Source organism: Macaca thibetana, chromosome 1 (assembly GCF_024542745.1).
Source record: "Macaca thibetana thibetana isolate TM-01 chromosome 1, ASM2454274v1, whole genome shotgun sequence".
In the NCBI taxonomy this organism is placed as follows: domain Eukaryota; kingdom Metazoa; phylum Chordata; class Mammalia; order Primates; family Cercopithecidae; genus Macaca; species Macaca thibetana.
This window is the reverse complement of record NC_065578.1, coordinates 39,915,239-39,936,893: the sequence shown is the minus strand read 5'-3', so window position 1 is coordinate 39,936,893 and position 21,655 is coordinate 39,915,239. Positions and strand designations below refer to the sequence as shown.

At 49.2% G+C, this 21,655-nt stretch overlaps 1 protein-coding gene across 1 annotated transcript; it reads left to right on the top strand.

Moving 5' to 3' along the window:
- The first annotated feature begins 14,878 nt into the window (after nt 1–14,878).
- Nucleotides 14,879–16,186, top strand: CITED4 (Cbp/p300 interacting transactivator with Glu/Asp rich carboxy-terminal domain 4). Its single transcript, XM_050800795.1, has one exon. It carries the CDS (start codon nt 15,115–15,117, stop codon nt 15,667–15,669), a length of 555 nt encoding a protein of 184 aa, XP_050656752.1. The 5' UTR covers nt 14,879–15,114; the 3' UTR covers nt 15,670–16,186.
- Nucleotides 16,187–21,655: the final 5,469 nt, after the last annotated feature.

Below are 21,655 nucleotides of genomic sequence, written 5' to 3'. Positions count from 1 at the left end.
CTGGATGGTCCAGGGTGGCCTGAAGGTGACCTAGCATTTACCCCATGTTCTAGGTCCTATGGGGATACCAGAGTAGAGAAAATTAATATTTACCAAGTCCTACTTTGTGTTAGGTCAATGATGGAAATTTTAGTTGCATTATCTCATTTAATCCTCTTAATTGCCTGGTCACATAACTCTGGTTAATATCACCCCCATTTTACAGATGAGGAAACTGAGGTTCCAAGAGAAATAATTTGCCTAAAATTTCAAGACCCAGAGGCACAGAGTTGGAATTCAAGCACAGGACTCCTGAGTGTCTGCAGAGCTCATGCTCTTGCACTGCACCATGCTGCTCTTCCCACACCAAAGAGTAAAACTTAGCTCTACCTGTTTGCATAGTGTCTCAGAAAACAAAAACAAAAACAAAAACAAAAAAACTTGGCTCTACCCTCATGCTGCTTAAAGTGTGGCCAAGTAGACTGAGTGGATCCGACATCCAACGGTGTCAGATTCAATGACATTCATTCAGTAAAGGTTCCCCCATACCTATTTTGTACTGGGCATCATGTTAGCTATTAAGGATGAGGAAATGACTCAGACACAGGATGCAGCAGCAGCAGCAGCAGCGTGGAGGAGGAAATGATTAATCCTGCCTGGTTTGGGCTCAGCATTGACTCGTTTATCAGCCTGACTCTTAAGGAATGGGTGATGCTGGTGAGGAAATGCAGTTCAGAGCAAACTCCCCTTTCCACAGATGTGCAAGAAGGTCTCTGAGTCCCAGTTATGTGGTAATCAGAGGTCAAGTTCATCACCTGGCCAGATGCAGTGGCTCATGCCTGAAATCCCAGCACTTTGGGAGGTTGAAGCATGAGGATTGCTTGAGGTCAGGAGTTCAAAACCAGCCTGGTCAATATAGTGAGATCCTGTACCTAAAAATAATAATAATAATAATTTTTAAAAGAGAGAGAGAAAGGAAGGAGGAAAGATGAATTGGTCCCAGCCAATTACTCCACAGAGTCAGTCTCATATTGAGGCAAGGGGACCAGCCTTTTATACCCCTCACTAGTCTGTCCCCAGGACTGGCAAGGACTAGGGCTGGAGAGATGGGAAACTTCTATTTGGCTGAGGACAATTCTCAAGAGAAGGGGGCAGCTGTGATTGTTAGTAGTCTACATCATGACAGCTGGGAAAGGGGATCTGGACAGGGCAGCAACAGCATCCATTCTGGGAAGTCTCGGTGTACTTACATTGTAATTCACACAAACAACTTTACAGGCACAAGCCAACTCACTTTTCTCTCTTTTATGTATTTAAATGCAATATTAGGGGGCCGACGCAGGAAAATTGCTTGAGCTCGGGAATTTGAGATCAGCCTGGACAACATAGCAAGACCTCATCTCTACTACAAAAGAAAAAGAAAAAGAAAGGATAAGAAGAAAGAAAGAGAGAGAGAGAGAGAGAAAGAAAGAGAAAGAAAGAAGGAAAGAAAGAAAGAAAAAGAAAGAAGGAAGGAAAAGAAAGAAAGAAAGAAAGAAAGAAAGAAAGAAAGAAAGAAAGAAAGAAAGAAAGAGAGAGAAAGAAAAGAGGGAGGGATGGAGGGAGGGGAAAAAAAAAAGGCTGGGTGTGATGGATGGTGCATGCCTATAGTCCCAGGTACTCCAGAGGCTGAGGCAAGAGGATGGCTTAAGCCCAGAAGTTCAAGACTGCAACTTGTGCCATTGGCATATGATTTTTCCACTTGGCATATGATTGTGTCATTACTCCAGCCTGGGTGACAGAGCAAGACCCTGTCTCAAAAAAAAAAAGAAAAGCAATATTAAATTATACACTTTGTACTTTGTATATAGTGTAAATATATGCTTTTTCCATATACTGCATATATGTTTTTTCATATACTGCATATTACTATGTAGCATACGTAAAAACATACCTATTACTATAAGGATTGAACTCACAAAAATGTAATATGCTCCTTACTGAATTTTTTGGTTTTTTTGAGACAGACTCTTGCTCTGTCACCCAGTGGCATGATCTGGGCTCACTGCAGCCTCTGCCTCCTGGGTTCAAGCAATTCTCCTGCCTCAGCCTCCCAAGTAGCTGGAACTCCCAAGTAGCATGCCATTACATCTGGCTAATTTTTTTATTTTTATTTTTAGTAGAAATGGGGTTTCTCCATGTTGGCCAGGCTGGTCTCGAACTCCTGACCTCAAGTGAGCCACCTACCTCAGCCTCCTAAAGTGCTGGGATTATAGGCATGAGCCACTGCGCCCAGCCTCCTGACTGAATTCTTAAGGACTGCACATGACTTTGCCTTACCTGCTGATTTTAGAACTTAATGCCCTTGCCTCCTTTACATGTGACTCTACTACAGCTGATTGAGCCCCTCCTGACTTCCCTAATCTCCCTCTTCCACAGGGTCACAGGGCTTTGGTCCTGATGGGCCATGCAGGGTGACTTCCTGGCTCCAGTGGCTTACCATCCCACTTGAGACACAACCCAAACTCTTGATTTGGTGCCCCAGTGATCTGACCCTTGCCTACCTGCCTGATGGTCGATGCTCAGCTCACCGCCCTCCAGCCTCAGGGCTGTCATTCAGTTCTTCAAACCTAACAGATTTTCCTACCTGGGCACTTGCACACACTGCCTTCTTTGCCCCAAACATCTTCCTTCTCTTCATGGCAGAGTTGGCTCCTCCTCCCCGTCAGAGTTCAACCTGTTGACCCCGCTCTCGGAGGCCTTCCCTGACCCTTCTTTCTAACATAAGTTCACATCACCTTGCTTGTTTCCTTCCCAGCCCTTGACAGTTTGTAATTGTTTGGGTTTTTTTCCACTCGGTTCTTGACTCTCTTGTCACTAAATTGTAAGCTCCATGATATCAGGGAGTGCCTGGCGCACAGTAGGAGCTCAGCAACTGTTCTTTTGAAGGAAATAATGAATGAATGAATGAATGAATGAATGAATGAATGAATGAATTCACTGCCATGCCCCAGCAAGTCACCTCAAATCCATTCCATACTTTCCACTGGCAAAAGAGAAAGTTCCGATAGAGGAAGCATCCCTTTCCCGCTCGGAATGCTTCCATTGTCCCTCCCGACCCACAGAGGCAAGCTGACAATCACTTGCCTGAGCAGGCAAGTGTAGGGCATGAGGTTAAAAGACCCCGGTTCAAGTCCCACTCTTGTCACTTGCTAGCGAGGCAACAATAGCCAAACCAAGCCTCTCTGAACGTCAGTTCCTTTCTGTAAAATGGGGGAAACACCTCCTGCCATTTCTCCCTGGGTTGCAGTGAGATGACACAGAAAGCTCTGCACAGATGATTTTCAGTGTTCTGAGTCCTGACTTTCAAAGGTCTTCACCCTTCACGACTGATCTCTCCCTCTCTCAACACCCATTTTTCCTGCCTCACCCAGCTACTGGTACTTCCTGAACGTCACTCTGTACATTCACACCATGGTGCGTTCCCTCAAAAGCTGTGCTGTTTGTTTGGAGAGCCCGTTTCCTGCCTTCTTCATCTGTCCAGATCCTGACCATCGTGAAGTTCCCCTGCCTCTGGGCTCACTTTATCTTTGATGTCTGCTTTACACCAGTGAATGTCTTCCTCACTGCACTCTGAGCCCCTTCTCTGGGTCCTAACTGCTAATCCCAACACCACACTGTACTGCTCCATCTGGACTAGGTCCTGTGCTCAACGATGGGACTTCACAGTGGAGGAAGACCCCCCTCCACCTTCAAGAGGGCCACCATCTATTGGGATCAGAGAGGCTGAAAACCACTTGACCACTTATTTGCAGGCTAGGAGAGCCGAGTGGTTAGGTACACTTGCACTGATGTCAGACATACCTGACTTTGAATCTCAGGATGTGTGGAACAGAAACCTAACTAAAATGGCTTCATTAAATAGGGGGTGATTTTTTCAAATAGTTAAGAAGACCAAGGTAGGAATCCAGGGCTGCTACAGAGTTTCCATGGCACATGGAGGGTTCAGGCTTCAACTAGATTTCCCTCTGCCTTCCTTAACATGGGCCATCATTTTTCTTCTCTGTACCTGTTTTCTCATTTATAACATGGGAATAATAGTATCTTCCTTATAGAGTTGTTGTAAATATTAAATGAGTTGATGTATGCAAAGAACTTAAAACAGTACCTGGCTCTATATTAAGTGCTCTATAAGTGTTAGCTGTTATTGTTACTATTATTCTGTCCTTATGCAGAAAAAACAGCTGCTGCTTTTCTAGGCATCACATCCTCATCCCTGGCAGATAGAGGAAAGGCAAAGCACAAAAAGTTAGTGCTGGCTGAAACCATCTTTGTTTTTCCCTTCAATTGAGGGAAAATCTATGTAATATAAAATTAGCCATTTAAAAATGAACAATTCGGTGGCATTTAATACATTCAACATGTGTGTGCAACCACCAACTCTATCAAGTTTCAAAACATTTTTTATCACCCCTAAAGGAACCCTTGTATGCATTAAGCACTTGCTCCCCATTCTCCCTTCCTCCCAGCACCTGGTAACCACCGGTCTGCATTCTGTTTCTGTGAGTTTACTTGTTCTGGATAGTCCCATTTGTTTTCAAAGAGCTTTCCAAGAAGCCCCACCCAGCCTTTTCTGCTCAGACCTCATTGGCCAGGAATGTGTCTGATTTTTAGGTGGGCAAATTGATGCCCTAGACAAAATCAGCATCTGTCATTCTACTTTTTTTTTTTTTTCCCTGAGACAGAGTCTTGCTCTGTCACCCAATCTGGGGTGCAGTGGCACGATCATGGCTCACCGTAGCCTCAACCCCTTGGGCACAAGCACTCCTCCTGCCTCAGCCTCTCAAAGCACTGGAATTACAAGTGTGATTCACTGGGCCCAGCCTGATTTACTTATTTATTACGTTTAATTGTTTATCTCTCCACCATCAGAATATTAGCTCTACACGGGCAGGGAACTTTGCCTACTTCATTTAGACACCTAGACCAGTGCCTGATTCATACTGTGTCTCATTAATATGAAATGTTATCAATTTTAAAAGATTATTTATTTTGAGACAAGGTCTGTCTGTGTTGCCCAGGCTGGAGTGCAGTGGCACAATCTCATCTCACTGTAACCTCCACCTCCTGGGCTCAAGCCATCCTCCCACTTCAGCCTCCCAAGTAACTGGGACTACAGACAGATGCCACCATGCCCAGCTAATTTTTTAATTTTTTGTAGAGACAGTATTTTGCCATGTTGCCCAGACTGGTCTCCAACTTTTGAGCTAAAACAATCCACTCACCTCGGCCTCCCAAAATACTGGAATTGCAGGGATAAGCCACCATGCCTGGCCTAAAAGATTTTTATTTTGGAAAAGTTAAAGTGTGAAAAAAGATTTTTGTGTCTTAGAATCAATAAAATATGGTTGTAGGTTCTCTAAGTATTAAAATGTGGAATGAGGCAAAGCACAATGGCTCACGCCTATAATCCTAGTGTTTTGGGAGGCTGAGGCTGGAAGATTGCTTGAGCCCAGGAGGTCAAGGCTGCACTGTGTCACTGTACCCCAACCTGGTTGACACAGTGAGACCCTGCCTCTAAAACAAAACAAAACAAAACAAAACAAACAAAAAGTTACTTAGTGTGTTAGTCAATGATAAATGCTGAGAAAAAATAGAAAGTAGAGCAAGGTAAGGCTCATTTGGGGGATGGAACAGAGACAGGTTGCTATATTAATATACAGTCGACCAGTATCTGTGGGTTTTGCATCTGTGAATTCAACCAATCTCAAATTGAAAAAAAAAAAAATTGTTTTAAATTGTGTCTAGGCCAGGTGCAGAGGCTCATGCCTGTAATTCCAGAACTTTGGGAAGCCAAGATGGGAGGATCACTTGAGCCCAGGAGTTCAAGACCAGCCTGGGCAACATAGCAAGGCCATGTCTCTACAGAAAAGAAAAAGAATTAGCCAAGCATGGTGGTGCATGCCTGCGGCCCCAGCTACTCGGAAGTCCGAGGTGGGAGGATCACTTAAGCCTGGAAGGTTGAGGCTGCAGTGAGCCATGCTCATACCACTGCACTTTAAGACCCTGTTAGAAAAATAAATAAATTATATCTGTACTGAACATGTACAGACTTTTTCCTCTTGCCATTATTCCCTAAGCAATAGAATATAACAGCTACTTACATAGCATTTACATTGTATTCAATATTACAAGTACTCTAGGGATGATTTGAGGAACACCAAAGGATAATGCACAGGTTATATGCAAACACTATGTTATTTTATATTGAGAACTTGAGCAAATGAGGATTTTTGTATCCATGGGGAGTCTAAAACCAACTCCCCATGGATACCAAGGGACAACTATCTATTGCTGTGTAACAAATTACCCCAACACTGAGCAGTTTAAAACAACATACACTTAGTATATCGGTTTCTGTGGGTCAGGAATCCAGGAGTAGCTTAGCTAGGTCATTCTGGTTCAGGGTTTCTCATGAATTTGCAAACAAGATGTTGGCTGGGGCTGCAGTCATCTGAAAGCTTGACTAGGGCTGGAGGAGCTGCTTCCAAGATGGCTCACACATACAGCCATTGGCAAAAGGCCTTAATTCCTCTCTGACTAATGGCAAGAAGCCTCAGTTCCTTGTCACGTGGGCCTCCACATAGGCTGCTTGAGTATCTTCACAACATGTCAGCTAACTTTCCCCAGGACAAGTGATTCCAGAGTGAGAGCAAGGAGGAACCCACAATATCTTTTATGACCTAGTCTTGGAAATGAGACCATCACTTCCGCAGTATTCTCTTAGCTGGAAGTGAGTCACTATGTCTATCCCACATTCAAGGAGAGGGAGATTTAAGGGAGAAGTATCAAAGAATTTGCAGACATATTCGAAAACCACTACAATTAAATAGGGTGCTCAACATAAGAGAAAGGCAATATTGGCCAAGCAGATAGGGAAGGCTCTTTCCTCTATCTAGCATGCTCTCCTACTCACCTCCATGTCTGCTTGGCCAATTCCCTCGCCTCCTTTAGGTTTTTGCTCAAATGTCACCTTTCTCTTATGCTGGTATTGTTGGGGCAGGAGTGCATGCAGGTAAAGGGGAAGAGGAAAGTGCCACCTGAGAGGCAACTAGCAGAGCTGCCACATGCCTGCCCTCCATCACTAGCTGTGTGGCTCTGTGGTCAATTTCCATTCTGAGTTCCAGTTTCCTCCTCTGTGTAATGGGAATGACAGTAGTAACTATTCACAGGTTTATTATGAGGATTAAATAAGACAGTATCTGTAAAGCATCCAGGCCATGTCTGGTATACTATATTCAGTAAACATTAACTAATGTTATTCTTGTTACAATCAGGTGCTGTAGCCTCAATCTTTTTACATGTTTTTTATTATTTATTTGAGACCGGATCTCACTTTGTCAGCCAGGCTGGAGTGCAGTGGTGTAATCATGGCTCACTCCTGGGCTCAGGTGATCCTCCTGCCCCAGCCTCTCCAGTAGCTGGGACTACAGGCATGAGCCACTGCGTCCAACCTGTAGCCTCATTCTTCTCATCTGAGCCTCAGGTACAATGGTGCAGATCATCAGCTGGGGTCTCTTAGAGGACAGGGCCCTTGGGGGATGTGGTAGAAATATCTCCCCTCCTCTGCAACACAGAGAAAAAGTGGCAGAGGAGACAAACTCTGCCTGCCAGTCAGCCCAGACCTCAGCATCAGAGAAGCCACCAGGTCTGAGTGTAAGTCTGCTAAGCTGCCTGGGGGTGTTGGGAGCCTGGTCAGCTATGGACCAGGAAACCAATTCAGAAGTTCAAGAATGAGATCCTCCCCACACCCTCTCCTGAGCCCTCCAGTCTCAGTCAATCTCTAGACAGTATTTGCTGAGGCCTGTCTGAGTCCCTTGCTGAGTGCTGGAAATGCGGCAGTCGGCAAGAGCAAAACCCAAGAGGTATCAAATCAAGTGCCCACGCCAGTCAGCACCTGAGGTCTTTGAGGGAGGAAGAAGTCACCTAGGGTGGATCCTCCAGTGTGTCCTCAGAAGGGGGACTGGACACAGGGAGGGAGAGGAAGGGACTGCATCCTCGCCCCGCAGCACAAGACAGAGCTCAGGGCCCAGTGCCTTTCACTGGGTCAGTACCCACCTGGGCCAAGGTCTACCATGGTCCTGTCTACTCGTGCTTGTAAAGGTGTGCTTTACAGTAAAAGCAGCTTAGGTCAGTGTGAAAGGCTCTGCTCCAAGGGCTACAAATGTTGCTTCCACTCCTGATTCCACCGCACACACACCACACATATATACCTCAGCAATTCCAACCATTTTCTGGGTCTCAGTTTCCTTCTCTGTCAAAAAGTCTTTGCTCAAACATAAGGACAGTAAGGATAAGGATACTTACCGTGAGTCTTGGGATTACAGTCATGAGCCACAAGGATAGCAAGTTTTTCTGTGCCTAATTTATTCATTCAGTAAATACTTATTAAGTCCCTACTGTGTGTCAAGCACTGTTCTGATGCCTTGGAAAGACAGTGCAGAGCAAGATATTCAATGTCTGTGCTCACTGGGAGCCGACCCAGTGGTGGGGAATCATTCTGTGAAATACAGTCACGAGTCACTTAACAATGTGCATATGTTCTGAGAAACATGTTGTCAGGTGATCTTATCATTGTGCAAACATCATGGAGTGTACTTACACAAACCCAGATGGCACAGTCTACCACCCACCTAGGCTATACGGTATAACCTATTGCTCCCAGGCTACGAACCTGTACGGCACGCTATGGGCTGAACCTTGTAGGCAGTTCTAACACAATGGTAAGCATTCATGTACCTAAACATAGAAAAGGTACAGTAAACATATGGTATAAAAATACAGTAGGCCAGGTGTGGTGGCTCACACCAGCACTTTGGGAGGCTGAGGCAGGTAGATCACGAGGTCAGGAGATTGAGACCATCCTGGCTAACATGGTGAAACCCCATCTCTACTAAAAATACAAAAAATTAGCCGGGTGCAGTGGTGGGTGCCTGTAGTCCCAGCTACTTGGGAGGCTGAGGCAGGAGAATGGCGTGAACCTGGGGGGTGGAGCTTGCCATGAGCTGAGATTGCACCACTGCACTCCAGCCTGGGTGACAGAGCAAGACTTGGTCTCAAAAAAATAAATAAAATAAAATAAAATAAAATAAAATAAAAATACGATATAGGACAGGCACAGTGGCTCACGCCTGTAATCCTAACACTTTGGGAGGCCACGGCTGGTGGATCACTTGAGGTCAGGAGTTTAAGACCAGCCTGGCCAACATGGTGAAACCCCGTTTCTACAAAAAATACAAAAATTAGCCAGGCGTGGTGGCAGGTGCCTGTAATCCCAGCTCCTTCAGAGGCTGAGGCTTCAGAATCTCTTGAATCCAGGAGTTGGAGGTTGCAGCAAGCCGGGTTTACGCCATTACACTCCAGCCTGGGCAACAGAGAGAGATTGTGACTCAAAAAAAAAGGAAAAAAAAAAAAACAAAAAACAGTACAAAAGATTTTTTAAAACTGGTACACCTATATAGGGCACTTACCACAAATGGAGCTTGCAGGACTGGAGGTTGCTCTGGGTAAGAGAGTGAGTGGTAAGTGAATGTGAAGGCCTAGGACATCACTGTACACAACTGTAGACTTTTTAAGCTACACTAAATTTATAAAAAAATATTTATTTCTTTAATAATAACCTTAGCTTACTGTAATGTTATATACTTTTTAAAAACTTTTAAACTCTTTTGTAACAGCACTTAAAACACAAGCACATTGTATAGCTTTTCCTTCTTTCTCTTTATTTATTTATTTTTTTGAGACAGAGTCTTGCTCTGTTGCCCAGGCTGGAGTGCAGTGGTGTGATCTTGGCTCACTGCAACCTCTCCCTCCTGGGTTCAAGTGATTCTCCTGTCTCAGCCTCCCAAGTAGCTAGGATTATAGGCACGTGCCAACATGCCTGGCTAATTTTTGTATTTTTAGTAGAGATGGGGTTTTGCCATGTTCGCCAGGCTGGTCTCGAACTCCTCACCTCAGGTGATCCGCCCTTCTGGGCCTCCCAAAGTGCTGGCACTACAGGCATGAGCCACCGAGACCAGCTTTTTTTTTTTTTTTTTTTTTTTTTTTTTTTTAAAGACAGGGTCTCACTCTGTCACCCAGGATGCAGTGCTGTGGCACAATCCTGGCTCACTACAGCCTCAACCTCCTAGACTCAGGCGATCTTCCCACCTCAGCTTCCCAAGTAGCTAGGACTACAGGTGCATGCCATCATGCCTGACTAATTTTTTTTATTATTGGTAGACACAAGGATCTTGCTATGTCGCCCAGGCTAGTTTCAAACACCTGGGCTCAAGTGATCCTCCTGCCTCAGCCTCTCAAAGTTGTGATTACAGGCGTAAGCCACCACACGCAGCCCACTTTTGTTCTTTACATCTTTATCCTATAAGCTTTTCTTTATTTTCAATTTTTTTTAAATTATTTTTTTGTTAAAAACTAAGACACAAACACACACATTAGCCTGGGGTCAGGATCGTCAATATCACTGTCTTCCACCTCCACACCTTGGCACACTGGAAAGTCTTCAGAGGCCGTAACATGCAGCTGTCATCTCCTGTGATAACAGTGCCTTCTTCTGCAATACCTCCTGAAGGACCTGCCTGAGGCTGCTTTATAGTTAACTTTTTTTTTTAAGTAGAAGGAGTACACTCTAAAATAACAATAAAACATATCGTAAGTACATAAACCAGTAACATAGTTGTTTATCATCATTATCAAGTGTACTGTACATAACTGTATGTGCTATACTTTTACATGACTGGGGGCGCAGTAGGTTTGTTTACACCAGCATCACCGCAAACTCGTGAGGAATGTGTTGCGTTATGACGTTAGGGTGGCTACAAGGTCACTAGGTGATAGGAATTTGTCAGCTCCATTGTAATCTTATAGGACCATCGTCTTGACCCAAATGTAATGCAGTGCATGACTGTATGGTGGTAGGTGCTAAGGACAGAAGCAAAACAGAGGAAGGGGACAGAGAGGATAGAGGGTGGTCAGGGAAGGTCCTGTGGCTGTTTGAGGGAAGGGCATTCCAGGCAGAGGGCACAGCAAGAGTCCTGAGAAGCGAATGTGCTTGGGGCATCCAAGGAGCCTCGAGGAAGCAGTTTATGGAAACTCTAGAAACAAATGAGGTCCGACCATAGCGACTCTTTCAGAGCAAAAGCCAGATCATGTCACTCCTCTGCCAAAGTCCTTGCAAGGCCTCAATGCAGTTGGCCTCCCTCCTACCCTCCCGGCCCCACTTCGCTCTGTCCACACTCCCTCAGGGCTGCGGCTCACCCCTGCCGAAGGCTTCCCCCTAACTCAGAGGTCCTTAACCAGAATCACCCGCAGGGCTTATTAAAACACAGATGCTGAGTTCCAGCCCAGTTTCTGATGCAGAAACTGATTTGTGGCTGGGATACGGCCCTAGAATGTGCATTTCTAATGGGGTCCCTGGTAAGGCTGACACTTCAGGACTTATTGCTTCAGTTTTAGAAGTGCTGCTCCAGCGTTCCCTTGCTGATACCGCTTTTTTTTTTCTTTATTTTTTTTTTTTTTTTTTTTTTTTTTTTAGATAGAGTCTTGCTTTGTTGCCCAGGCTGGAGTGCAGTGGCGCCATCTCGGCTCACTGCAACCTCTGCCTCCTGGGTTCTGGCGATTCTCCTGCCTCAGCCTCCTGAGTAGCTGGGACTACAGGTGCGTGCCACCACACCCAGCTAATTTTTCTACTTTTTGTAGAGATGGGGTTTCACCATGTTAGATAGGCTGATCTCAAATTCCTGACCTCAAGTGACCCGCCCACCTCAGCCTCCCAAAATGCTGGGATTACAGGCGTGAGCCACCACACCCAGCCCACTTTTGCCCCAGATAACCCACTTAGTACTACAACTTGCTCCCCTCCTCCCCTGCACCCCAACCTCCTTCCTACTCTATTTTTCCTTTTTCTCTTGTCTTTTCTCTCTTCCTTTCTTTTTTTTGTTTTTTTGGTTTTGTTTTGTTTTGAGGAGTCTCACTCTGTCACCCAGGCTGGAGTGCAGTGGCACTATCTCGGCTTACTGCAACCTCTGCCTCCTGGGTTCAAGCAATTCTCCTGCCTCAGCCTTTCAAGTAGCTGAGATTACAGGTGTGTGCCATCACACCCAGTTAATTTTTGTATTTTTAGAGACGGGGTTTCACCATGTTGGCCAGGATGGTCTCAAACTCCTGACCTCCGGTGATCTGCCTACCTTGGCCTCCTAAAGTGCTGGGATTACAAGCATGAGCCACCATGCCCGGCCTAAAGAACATCTTAAACATTAGTCATACACACTTTTTTTTAAAAAATGGAAAATCATCTGGTGGTGCAATGGCTCCCAAATGCTGGTGTCCTAAGACCAATGATGGCAGAATAATTTTTTTTTGTTTTGTTTTGTTTTTTGAGAGAGGATCTCGCTACATCGCCCAAGCTGGAGTGCAATGGGTTGATCACAGCTCACTGCAGCCTCGACTTCCCAGGCTCAAGTGATCCTCCCACCTCAACCTCCTGAGTAGCAAGGACTACAAGTGCACACCACCATGCCAAGCCAATTTTTTATTTTTTATTTTTGCAGAGACAGGGGTCTCAAACTCCTGAGCTCAAGGGATCCACTTGCCTTGGCCTCCCAAAGTGCTGGGATTACAAGCGTGAGCCACTCCCCTGGCCTGCTTGTTGATTTTTTGAGACAAGATCTCTGTCGCCCAGGCTGGAGTGCAGTGGCACCATCATGGCTCACTGCAGCCTCCACCTCCAGGGCTCAGCTAATCCTCCCACATCAGCCTCCTGGGTAGCTCAGAATACAGACAGGTGCCACCATGCCCAACTAATTATTTAATTTTTTATAGAGACAGGGTCTCACTATGTTTCCCAGGCTGGTCTTGGACTCCTGGGCTCAAGCAATCCTCTCACTTTCACCTCCCAAATTGCTGGGATTACAGGTATGAGCCACCGTGCCCAGCCCAGAGTGATTTTTTAAAATACAGATTCTTGCGGTTTAAAAATACCCTTGGAGAGTCTGTGTCAGGAAGTTAGGGTTGGGCAGAGATTTTTTGTCTTTCTCAAAGCACCCACTCACCCATCTCTTACCCCCCACATCTCCAGATAAGTGTGAGGTATGGCCAGGTTTAGGAATTCCTGTGAGAAGCCTTACCTGTAGAGAAAGATTCGGGGGAATAAATTCCAGGGTGTAGCTTTTTACACTTTGCAAAAATGTGACCACACCCATGGTCATTTATCACTTCCCACAAGCTCTCCGGTTGGCCAGGCAAGATCACCATCTCCCTTTCACAGAGCAGAAAGCTGAGGCCCTGGGGTATCAAGTGATACTCCCTGCTCAACACTCAACAGTCACAGCTGGTTGGTAGTGGAGGTCACATACCTGCGGGTGGCAGAGATATGATTAGAGCTTGGGCCTCTGGCTGGGCGCAGTGGCTCATGCCTGTAATCCCAGCACTTTGGAAAGATGAGGTGGGAGGATCACTTGAAGCCAGGGATTCAAGATCAGCCTGAGGCCCTCCTCACTTCCCCATGCCGCCCCCACTCTCTCCTCTATTTTAAAAAATAAGAAGAAGAAAGAGGGGAAAAAAAGACCTTAGGCCTCTGAATTCTCACTCTAGGGCTCTCCCCTCTCCATCACCTGGATAAACCCAAGTTCCAGGAAGTTTCGAGGACGCCACTGAGGGAGGAAGGGCAGAGAAGGGAGAGAGAGTGTCAAATGCGTGGAAGGCAAGGTTCTGGGAGGCTGTTTCCTGGCCACGGGAAAGACTCCAGTTGCCCTAAGGACTTGGAAAACACATGGCATTCACAAGGTAACTCTGACTGCCTGTGACCTCTGGACATCCACTTTCTCTTTGTGTGCTTCTCCTCATCACCAAAATGGGGCTGATAATCCATGTCCTGCCCCCGACAAAATACTTGTAGAATGTAAAGCACTCCAAAAGTCCAAGTTATTATTGCTGTTATCAAGGGAAGGCCCTTTGGGACAGAACTTAAACAGCCTTTCTTTCATCTGAGGGACACTTTTGAGCATCTACCACGTGCCAGGCACTGTGCGTGTCACTGTACACACATGCCCTCACTTACCCCTCACAAAGGGCCAGTGCTGCTGTTCTTTACCTTTTACAGATGAAGAAACTGAGGCTCGCTGAGAGTTGCAATTCATTCCATCATTAATTCATTCACTCAGCTTTTACTAAAAGCCTGCTCGGGGCCAGGCTCTGGGCCAAGTGCTGAGAAGAAGAAGATGAACAAGTCCTTCAGGAGACGTGCCCATAAATTACTTTAATAACAACTTAGTACATGCTTCAACAGACAAGGTGCAGTGGGAACTAGAAGGGGAACAACAGGTTCTCCTGGGGGTTATGGGGATGGACAGCTGACCTCCTTCGAGGACCCTGCACCGCTAAGGTGCATGCGCCCTCTGTAGCTGTGCAATCACAAAGGCTGGGCTCGAGTCTCACTTGGATCAAGGCTTTGCTGTGTATTTCCAAGAAGCCTCTTCCGCCACTGAGCCTCGGTCTCAATCTGGAAAGTTAAAAGGTTGCGTAGGCCTGACATCCTGAAGCTCTCGAGGGGCCAAAAACTCTGGCCCTCCCACCCCACCTTCTGGTCAGTTCAAGCTCGACCCCAGCCAAGCCTCATTCCGAAGCCCTGAAGGCCAGACTGAATCCCTCGGAAAATGCCAAATACCCCTCCCCAGGGCGGTGCTCAGAGCCTGGGGCGGGGCCGGGGTACCAAGGGGGGCGGGGCTCCAGCGGGGGGCGGGGCCAAGACCTAGATGCAGACGTGCGCGGCCCGCCCAGAAGCGTCTCTCCCAGCCAATGAGCGTCCGAGGGCGGGGAAGCCCCGCCTCTGGGTATAAGAATACGCCGAGCCCCGGTACGCGGCGCGGAGGTTTCGGAGCGCTACACCGTGCGGGCCTTTGTGACCTGGCGCTGCGGCTGCAAGGTGCGCAGTAGTGGGCTGGGCCGGGGCACCAGTCGGGTTTGGTTTTGCTCCGCCTGGCCGATCTGCAGGGACCGCACGGTGCCCGGGTCTCCCGCCGCAGAGGAGCTGCTGGCCCGGGCCGGGGGAGCCGGCGCTGACCACCGCGCACTGTCCCCGCAGGCAGCCGGCCCGCCGCCATGGCCGACCACCTGATGCTCGCTGAGGGCTATCGCCTGGTGCAGAGGCCGCCGTCCACCGCGGCCGCCCATGGCCCTCATGCGCTCCGGACTCTGCCGCCGTACGCTGGCCCAGGCCTGGACAGCGGGCTGAGGCCGCGGGGGGCTCCCCTGGGGCCGCCGCCGGCCCCGCAACCCGGGGCCCTGGCGTACGGGGCCTTCGGGCCGCCGTCCTCCTTCCAGCCCTTTCCGGCAGTGCCTCCGCCGGCCGCGGGCAGCGCGCACCTGCAACCTGTGGCGACGCCGTACCCCGGCCGCGCGACCGCGCCCCCCAACGCCCCGGGAGGCCCCCAGGGCCCGCTGCCGGTGCCTAGCGCCGCAGCCCCGCCGCCGCCCGCGCTCGCCCTGGGCGGCATGGACGCCGAACTCATCGATGAGGAGGCGCTGACGTCGCTGGAGCTGGAGCTCGGGCTGCACCGCGTGCGCGAGCTGCCCGAGCTCTTCCTGGGCCAGAGCGAGTTCGACTGCTTCTCGGACTTGGGGTCCGCGCCTCCCGCCGGCTCCGTCAGCTGCTGAGCGCGGCCGGCGCCCGCCCGGCGTGCCCGAGAGGAGAAGCGGCCCGACTGCCCGCCGGACCCCGCACGCGGCGACTGGGCCCCGCGCGCGCCCTCCGCGAGGGTGGAGTCGGCGGCTGTGTGCTCGGGGCCGGGCACCGGGCTGGGACCCTGGCGTCCCTCCAGGCCCTGCCTCCTGCCGGAGGACAGTTTGGCTTCACTTCTCTGACCCCAGCCTCGGCGGTAAAGTGAAGGAGACTGGACCAGCTTCAGCTTTCGGACTCCGGTTCTTGGATCGTGTCCTCTCCCCCTCGCCTCCCTCTCCCCCCAATCTGAGCCATTGCAGGCCTCTGCCTGCTGCCCTCTCTCTCCTCGGAATCGGGTCCCCAGAGCCACCATCTCCTGAGCCTCCCACCCCGCTGCCTGGGCCCAGCCGTTGCTGGGCCTCCCACCTCAAGGAGGGGAAGATTGTACAGCCCGAACCCGTGGAGCAATGCCCTATCTGGCCAACAAAACCAAAATAAAACTGGGTCACTTTACAGTCTTGCCGTTTTCATTTCCTTATCACCCCGAGCCCTGACTATATTTAGCTTCCAAAGTCCCAAGGCTGCTGAAGACACTGGATGGCATGGGGGCCACAGTCCCCAGCAGTGCCCAGGAGAGGAAACCGACAGTTTCTTTCAAAAATATCTTGTGGGTTGTGCAATTGTTAATGTCACAACCTGGAGGGCAGAGGCTGCCACTGGGTGGTGGGGCAACCCACTGGACTTCCCAGCTCCTAGGGTGGGGGGAGCTTGGTGCTCTGCCAGAGAGGAGCTGGGCGGCACCGGGTTCAGACAGCCTAGCTTTGGACCTTGAGTCTCCCTTGCCCAAGACACCATCCGTTCTGATTTCTGAGGCTGTTTCCTAGAGGGAGATGGTCCGCGTCTCCTCAGGTAGTTATGCTGCCGTTAGTACAGTGCCAAACACCTGGGCAGTTCTCAGTAAGTGACAGCAATTATTATTCTACAAATTGGTGCTGATTTTATTCCAGGCCCTGTGTCAACTTGGTGCATGCTCTCATAGAATCACAGTCCAGGTGGGAGAAGGCGGCTAACAGGCCTGGAAATAAACTAACCTTGCTGCAAGGAAGACTGTGATGAGTTCTAGAAAACAGCGCTTAGGCAGCACTTTGGGAGGCCGAGGTGGGCAGATCACGAGGTCAAGAGATTGAGACCATCCTGGCTAACATGATGAAACCCTGTCTCTACTAAAAATACAAAAATTAGCTGGGCGTGGTGGTGCGTGCCTGTAGTCCCAGCTATTTGGGAGGCTGAGGCAGGAGAATCGCTTGAACCCAGGAGGCAGAAGTTGCAGTGAGCCAAGATCATGCCACAGCACTCCAGCCTGGCAACAGAGTGAGAGTCCTCAAAAAAAAAAGAAAAGAAAAGAAAACAGTTCGGAGGAGATGGGGGAGGGGGATTGTACAGCCAAGACAATAGACTGGCCAAGCAGGCACACCCAGAGGAGGGAGCAGTTTCAGCTATTAATAGTTGAGGTTGGGGTCAGTTCAGGCTTCAGGGAAGCAGTGACATTTGATATGATGAACAGACCCTTGAGTGATGAATATGTTTTTAGGAGAGAAGAGCCTGTTTCAAGGCAGGAAGGCACACAAGTACAACAAATGTTTGGGGAAGGTGTGGGGTGTCTAGAAGGTACAAGAAAGGTCAGATGACTTTACGACAACTTTGTGAGGCAAGCACAGTCCTCATTCTACAGATGAGGGATGTGGAGTGGGCCCAGGCCTGGCAGGATTTGCCCTCGGAGTCCTGAGCACCAGCGTGAGTTCCTGGCCACCCTCTGCTGTTCACTCTGGAAAAATCCCTAGGTGCTTCTGAGATGTGGGGAGAAAAGCTGGGAAAGAGATTGAAGGCAGGGAGGAGGCTGGGTCAGAGACGCTGCGGACAGTGCTAGGACGGGTCGTGGGGCACTCTCTAGGAAAGCATGGATTCCAGGGACACTGGAGAGGAACACCAGGCCGAGACCTTCTGTCCCCAGCAGCTGGGCTTGGTTCTCAAGCCAGGCTTTTTTGTGGATGTGACCCTCCATCAGCCTGTGAGTTCTCCCAGGACCTACTGTGCTCTGAAGCTACGAGGATGGGCATGTGGCTGATGACAGAAGGTGTTTGGCAAATGAGTAAAGGTCTCCCTAAGACCATGGGATTTCTGGGGCAGGATGAAGAGAAAAAGGAAGAGAGGCTTCTGGGAAGGGACTGGCCTGAGCTCTGGGCTCAGAGAGGCTGGCGTTTGCTACCCCGCCGCCCCGCTGCTTTGCCCAGAACCCCAGGCCAGAGACAGAAACCATGGGGCTGAATTAGGACAGGAGGGTTTAGCCCTGAGCTGGACACTTCCCTGATTCCCTTCTCTCTGGTCCTCAGTTTCCACACCAGTAAAATGGGGCTAATATCCCTGCCCTGCTACATTACAAAGCAATAAGCCTCACAATTAGTAAGGAACAAATTCAGAGATGGGTTGATAAGCAGTTGGTAAACTTTGAAGTGCTCTCCATATGGAAGGGATTACAACGAAAACCCCAACACCTGCCTCTTTCCAGAGTTAAAGGGGAAGCGGAGGAGGGAGTCCAGCTGCTGAGCTCTTCCCTCCCCCATCCCTCCAAAAGAGACTGCTGAGAAGTTGGACAGCAGACCGATGGACACGGGAGAAGATGAGGCTGGGGCAGCCCACCGCCTGGATCCCCAAACCCCTGACACTGTTTGGAGACTTCTGACCCTACCATCCCCTACCAGGGGAAGAGAGAGTATGTATAGAGGCAGTGAGGAGAGCAATGGGCTTGTCGTCTGACAGCCTCAGGGTCCAGTTCCAGAAGCGACTCTTACCAGCTGACTGACCTCAAGCAAGCCACCATACCTCCCGAGTCTTGGCTCTCCTAAGATAGTCACACAAGCTTCCCATGGTGCCGTCAGGGTGTTGTTCATGTCTCCCCCAAGGCTGCCCCCTAAAGCAACCTGTTGCCTCTGTGGTGCTGTGGATTTCACTCTTACACCTAAGCTGGATCTTTGGGGTCAGAAATCAGGCTTCCTCAGGGTTGGGAACTGAGTCATGACACAGATAAGTCATTTTCCCATCCTTTTGTTTTGTTTTGTTTTCCTATTCATATGAAAGTTTCCAGGCTGATGTTCTTTATTTTGAATTATCTTTTGATTGACTGGATTTTATCAACTGCCATTTGTGGGTTTGTTTGTTTGTTTGTTTGTCCTTCAAGAAAAGTGCAACTTCCCTTGAACTCATCTTTACAATGGGGATGCTAATAGTACCACCCTGTAGAACCGCTGTGGAGATTAAACAAGTTAGTGCAGGTAAAGTATTGAGAGCAGTGTGGTTTGTAGTAAGTGCTGTTGTTATCCCTGATAACAGCACTTTTTGGAGATACCTTTGTATTAGAATCTCAGGAAGGCTGTGTTTTAACCAGCTAGAAAGAGGTTACTCCAACAGCGACACTATTGCAGTTTGGGTTCCCCGGGAAGCAGACTCTGAGATGACATTCAGCTAGCAAGAGGTGTGTTAGGGAGTGCCTTCAGGATCCGCACCTGCAGAAGGGAGAGGACAGAAGCCGGAGCCAGCTAAGAGGCTACAAAGCAGGCCCAGCCGAAGCCTCGGCCAGCCCCATTGGGAGCTCTGGGGCTAGAAGGGCCCTTCAGAGTTGGCCTGAGTTGGACCATTTTAATCCTGTATACTCCTGCCTCCATCAGTCACTGGATGTGAGCCACCCAGAGAAGTGGTGTGACTGTGGGCAAGGCCGCTGTCCCCAGCTAAGCCCATCCCTGGAGGAGCTGCCAGGGGACGGCTATCTACCAACAGCACTCCTGGGGGCTAGAGCAATAATTTTTTTTTTTTTTTTTTTTTTTTTTTTTAAGACAGAGTCGTCTCACTGTGTCACCCAGGCTGGAGTGCAGTGGCGCGATCTCTGCTCACTGCAACCTCTGCCTCCCAAGTTCAAGTGATTCTCCTGCCTCAGCCTCCTGAGTAGCTGGGGTTACAGGTATGCGCCACCAGGCCCGGCTACCTTTTGTATTTTTAGTAGAGATGGAGTTTCACCATGTTGTCCAGCCTGATCTCCAACTCCTGACCTCAAGTAATCCGCCTGACTTGGCCTCCCAAAGTGCTGGGATTACAGGATGCGCCACTGTGTCCAGACTAGGGCAATGGTTTCATAGAAGGTGGCTCTGGGCAGCACATCACAGTGTTCACCACAAGCAATGGGGTGGGGACTCTGGTCCCCAAAAGCAAGGGTCTCCTTAAATTTATGCCCTGGGTATCTCTTTTGCCTCATCTTGGTCTCAGATCTGACCAGCACCTTCCCTATTACAGAACAACAACAAAATTTAAACATATCAACCTTATAGGTTTGATGTGATGAGACTCTATACAAAATACCCCGCTCAATAACTGAGCGCTGCCATCACTATCATCATCATCATTGTCATCATTATCATCGTCACTCCAGGTCAGATAAGTGTTCAACAGTCATTTATCAAATAAATTAATGAACAGTCTGATCCTAGCCTTTTCCCAGGCAGCTTAAGTGGTTTAGCTGATTACTAAGTAATCCTCTTGAATTCCTTAATCCATCCTGGCCTAACTCTTCATGCCACCCTGTTGTTAGAAGTGTGTTGTTAGAAGTGGCACAAGATTCGTGCCAACTGTAAGACCAAATAAGTGCTTACTGAGTGCCTGCTGTGTGCAGGCATGGTGGGAACTGACAGGGAGTGCCCAGTGGGCGCTCTTTCTTTTCCAGTCTCTTTAATCACTGCCCAACGCTGTAAATAGCACTGCTAGGTAGTTTATCCCCATTCCAGAGGTCAGAAAACTGGGGCATGCAGAGAATTACTCCAAGTCACACCCCAGTAAGAGGTGAGGTGAGCATGTCCACCTCACCATATCTGGGGCCCGTCCCCTCCCCAGGCTGGATCTGGCCAAGGACCTGAGCCTGGGTGGCTTAAGAGCAGAGTCTCAGAGCTGGTCTGCCACTCTGAGGCCGTGAGATGCAGAGGAAGTTACTGAGCCTCCTTAGGCCTTGATTCCTTCTTCCATCCAATGGGGAAAATAATTCCAACATCCGAAGAATGTGTGTGCAAAGATTCACGTGAGGCTGGGTTTCTGAGAGCACACTGCAAGTGGTGCGGTGCTGCTTGGCCAAAGTGGGTTTGTGGGTGAACAACCATGGCCCTTACCCTGTAGCTGGTCTGGGAAGAGGACACCTGCATAGACTCTGGGGCTTTAGATCTGGCCAGCCTGGAGCGTGCAACGTAGAGTCTCATGTTGAGGGTTCCAAGGAGGCACTGCTGAGCAGCTCAGGGTCTGGACGGCCCTGAGGGCTGGTGCTGATAAAAGAGGGGAATGTGGGTCAGCTTGGGGAGGACGCACAGGTTGGGAGACTGGGCATGAGTAAAGGCCCAGGGCCCAAAGTGTGCCTTGATGGATAGAAGAAATAAAGGAAGTTACTCTGAGTGCAGTCCCCTCATCTGTCAAATGGAGACATGACAAGCTTCTTGTGAGAATGAACCAAGGTGATGTTAAGTGCCTGACCTGTGAGCTGCTCAGGTGGAGCTGTGGCTGGGAAATATGACCACAGGGACGAGGAGGACAGAGCCCTGCCCCACCCAGCCTCCAAGTGCCTTCCCATCCTCAACTCCATCCACCCCAGGCTCCTCATGCACGATGTTCCTCGTGCCGCCAAGCCTCTATTCCTTTGCCTGTGCCATTTCCTCAGCCTGAAATGCCCTCCACGGGGCCTTTTCCACATCCAAAGGCCTATTACCTTGTGTCTCAGAGTTGCTGAGGGGTCTTTCTCCACCAGACTGTAAGGCTTACCATCGCCCCCACCTCCACCCACTGTGTGGCTCAGAGGGCATTAGGAAGTGCTGGGCCAGGCACGGTGGCTCACACCTAGAATCCCAATCCTTTGGGAGGCTGAGGCGGGAGGATCACTTGAGTCCAGGAAAATTGTAA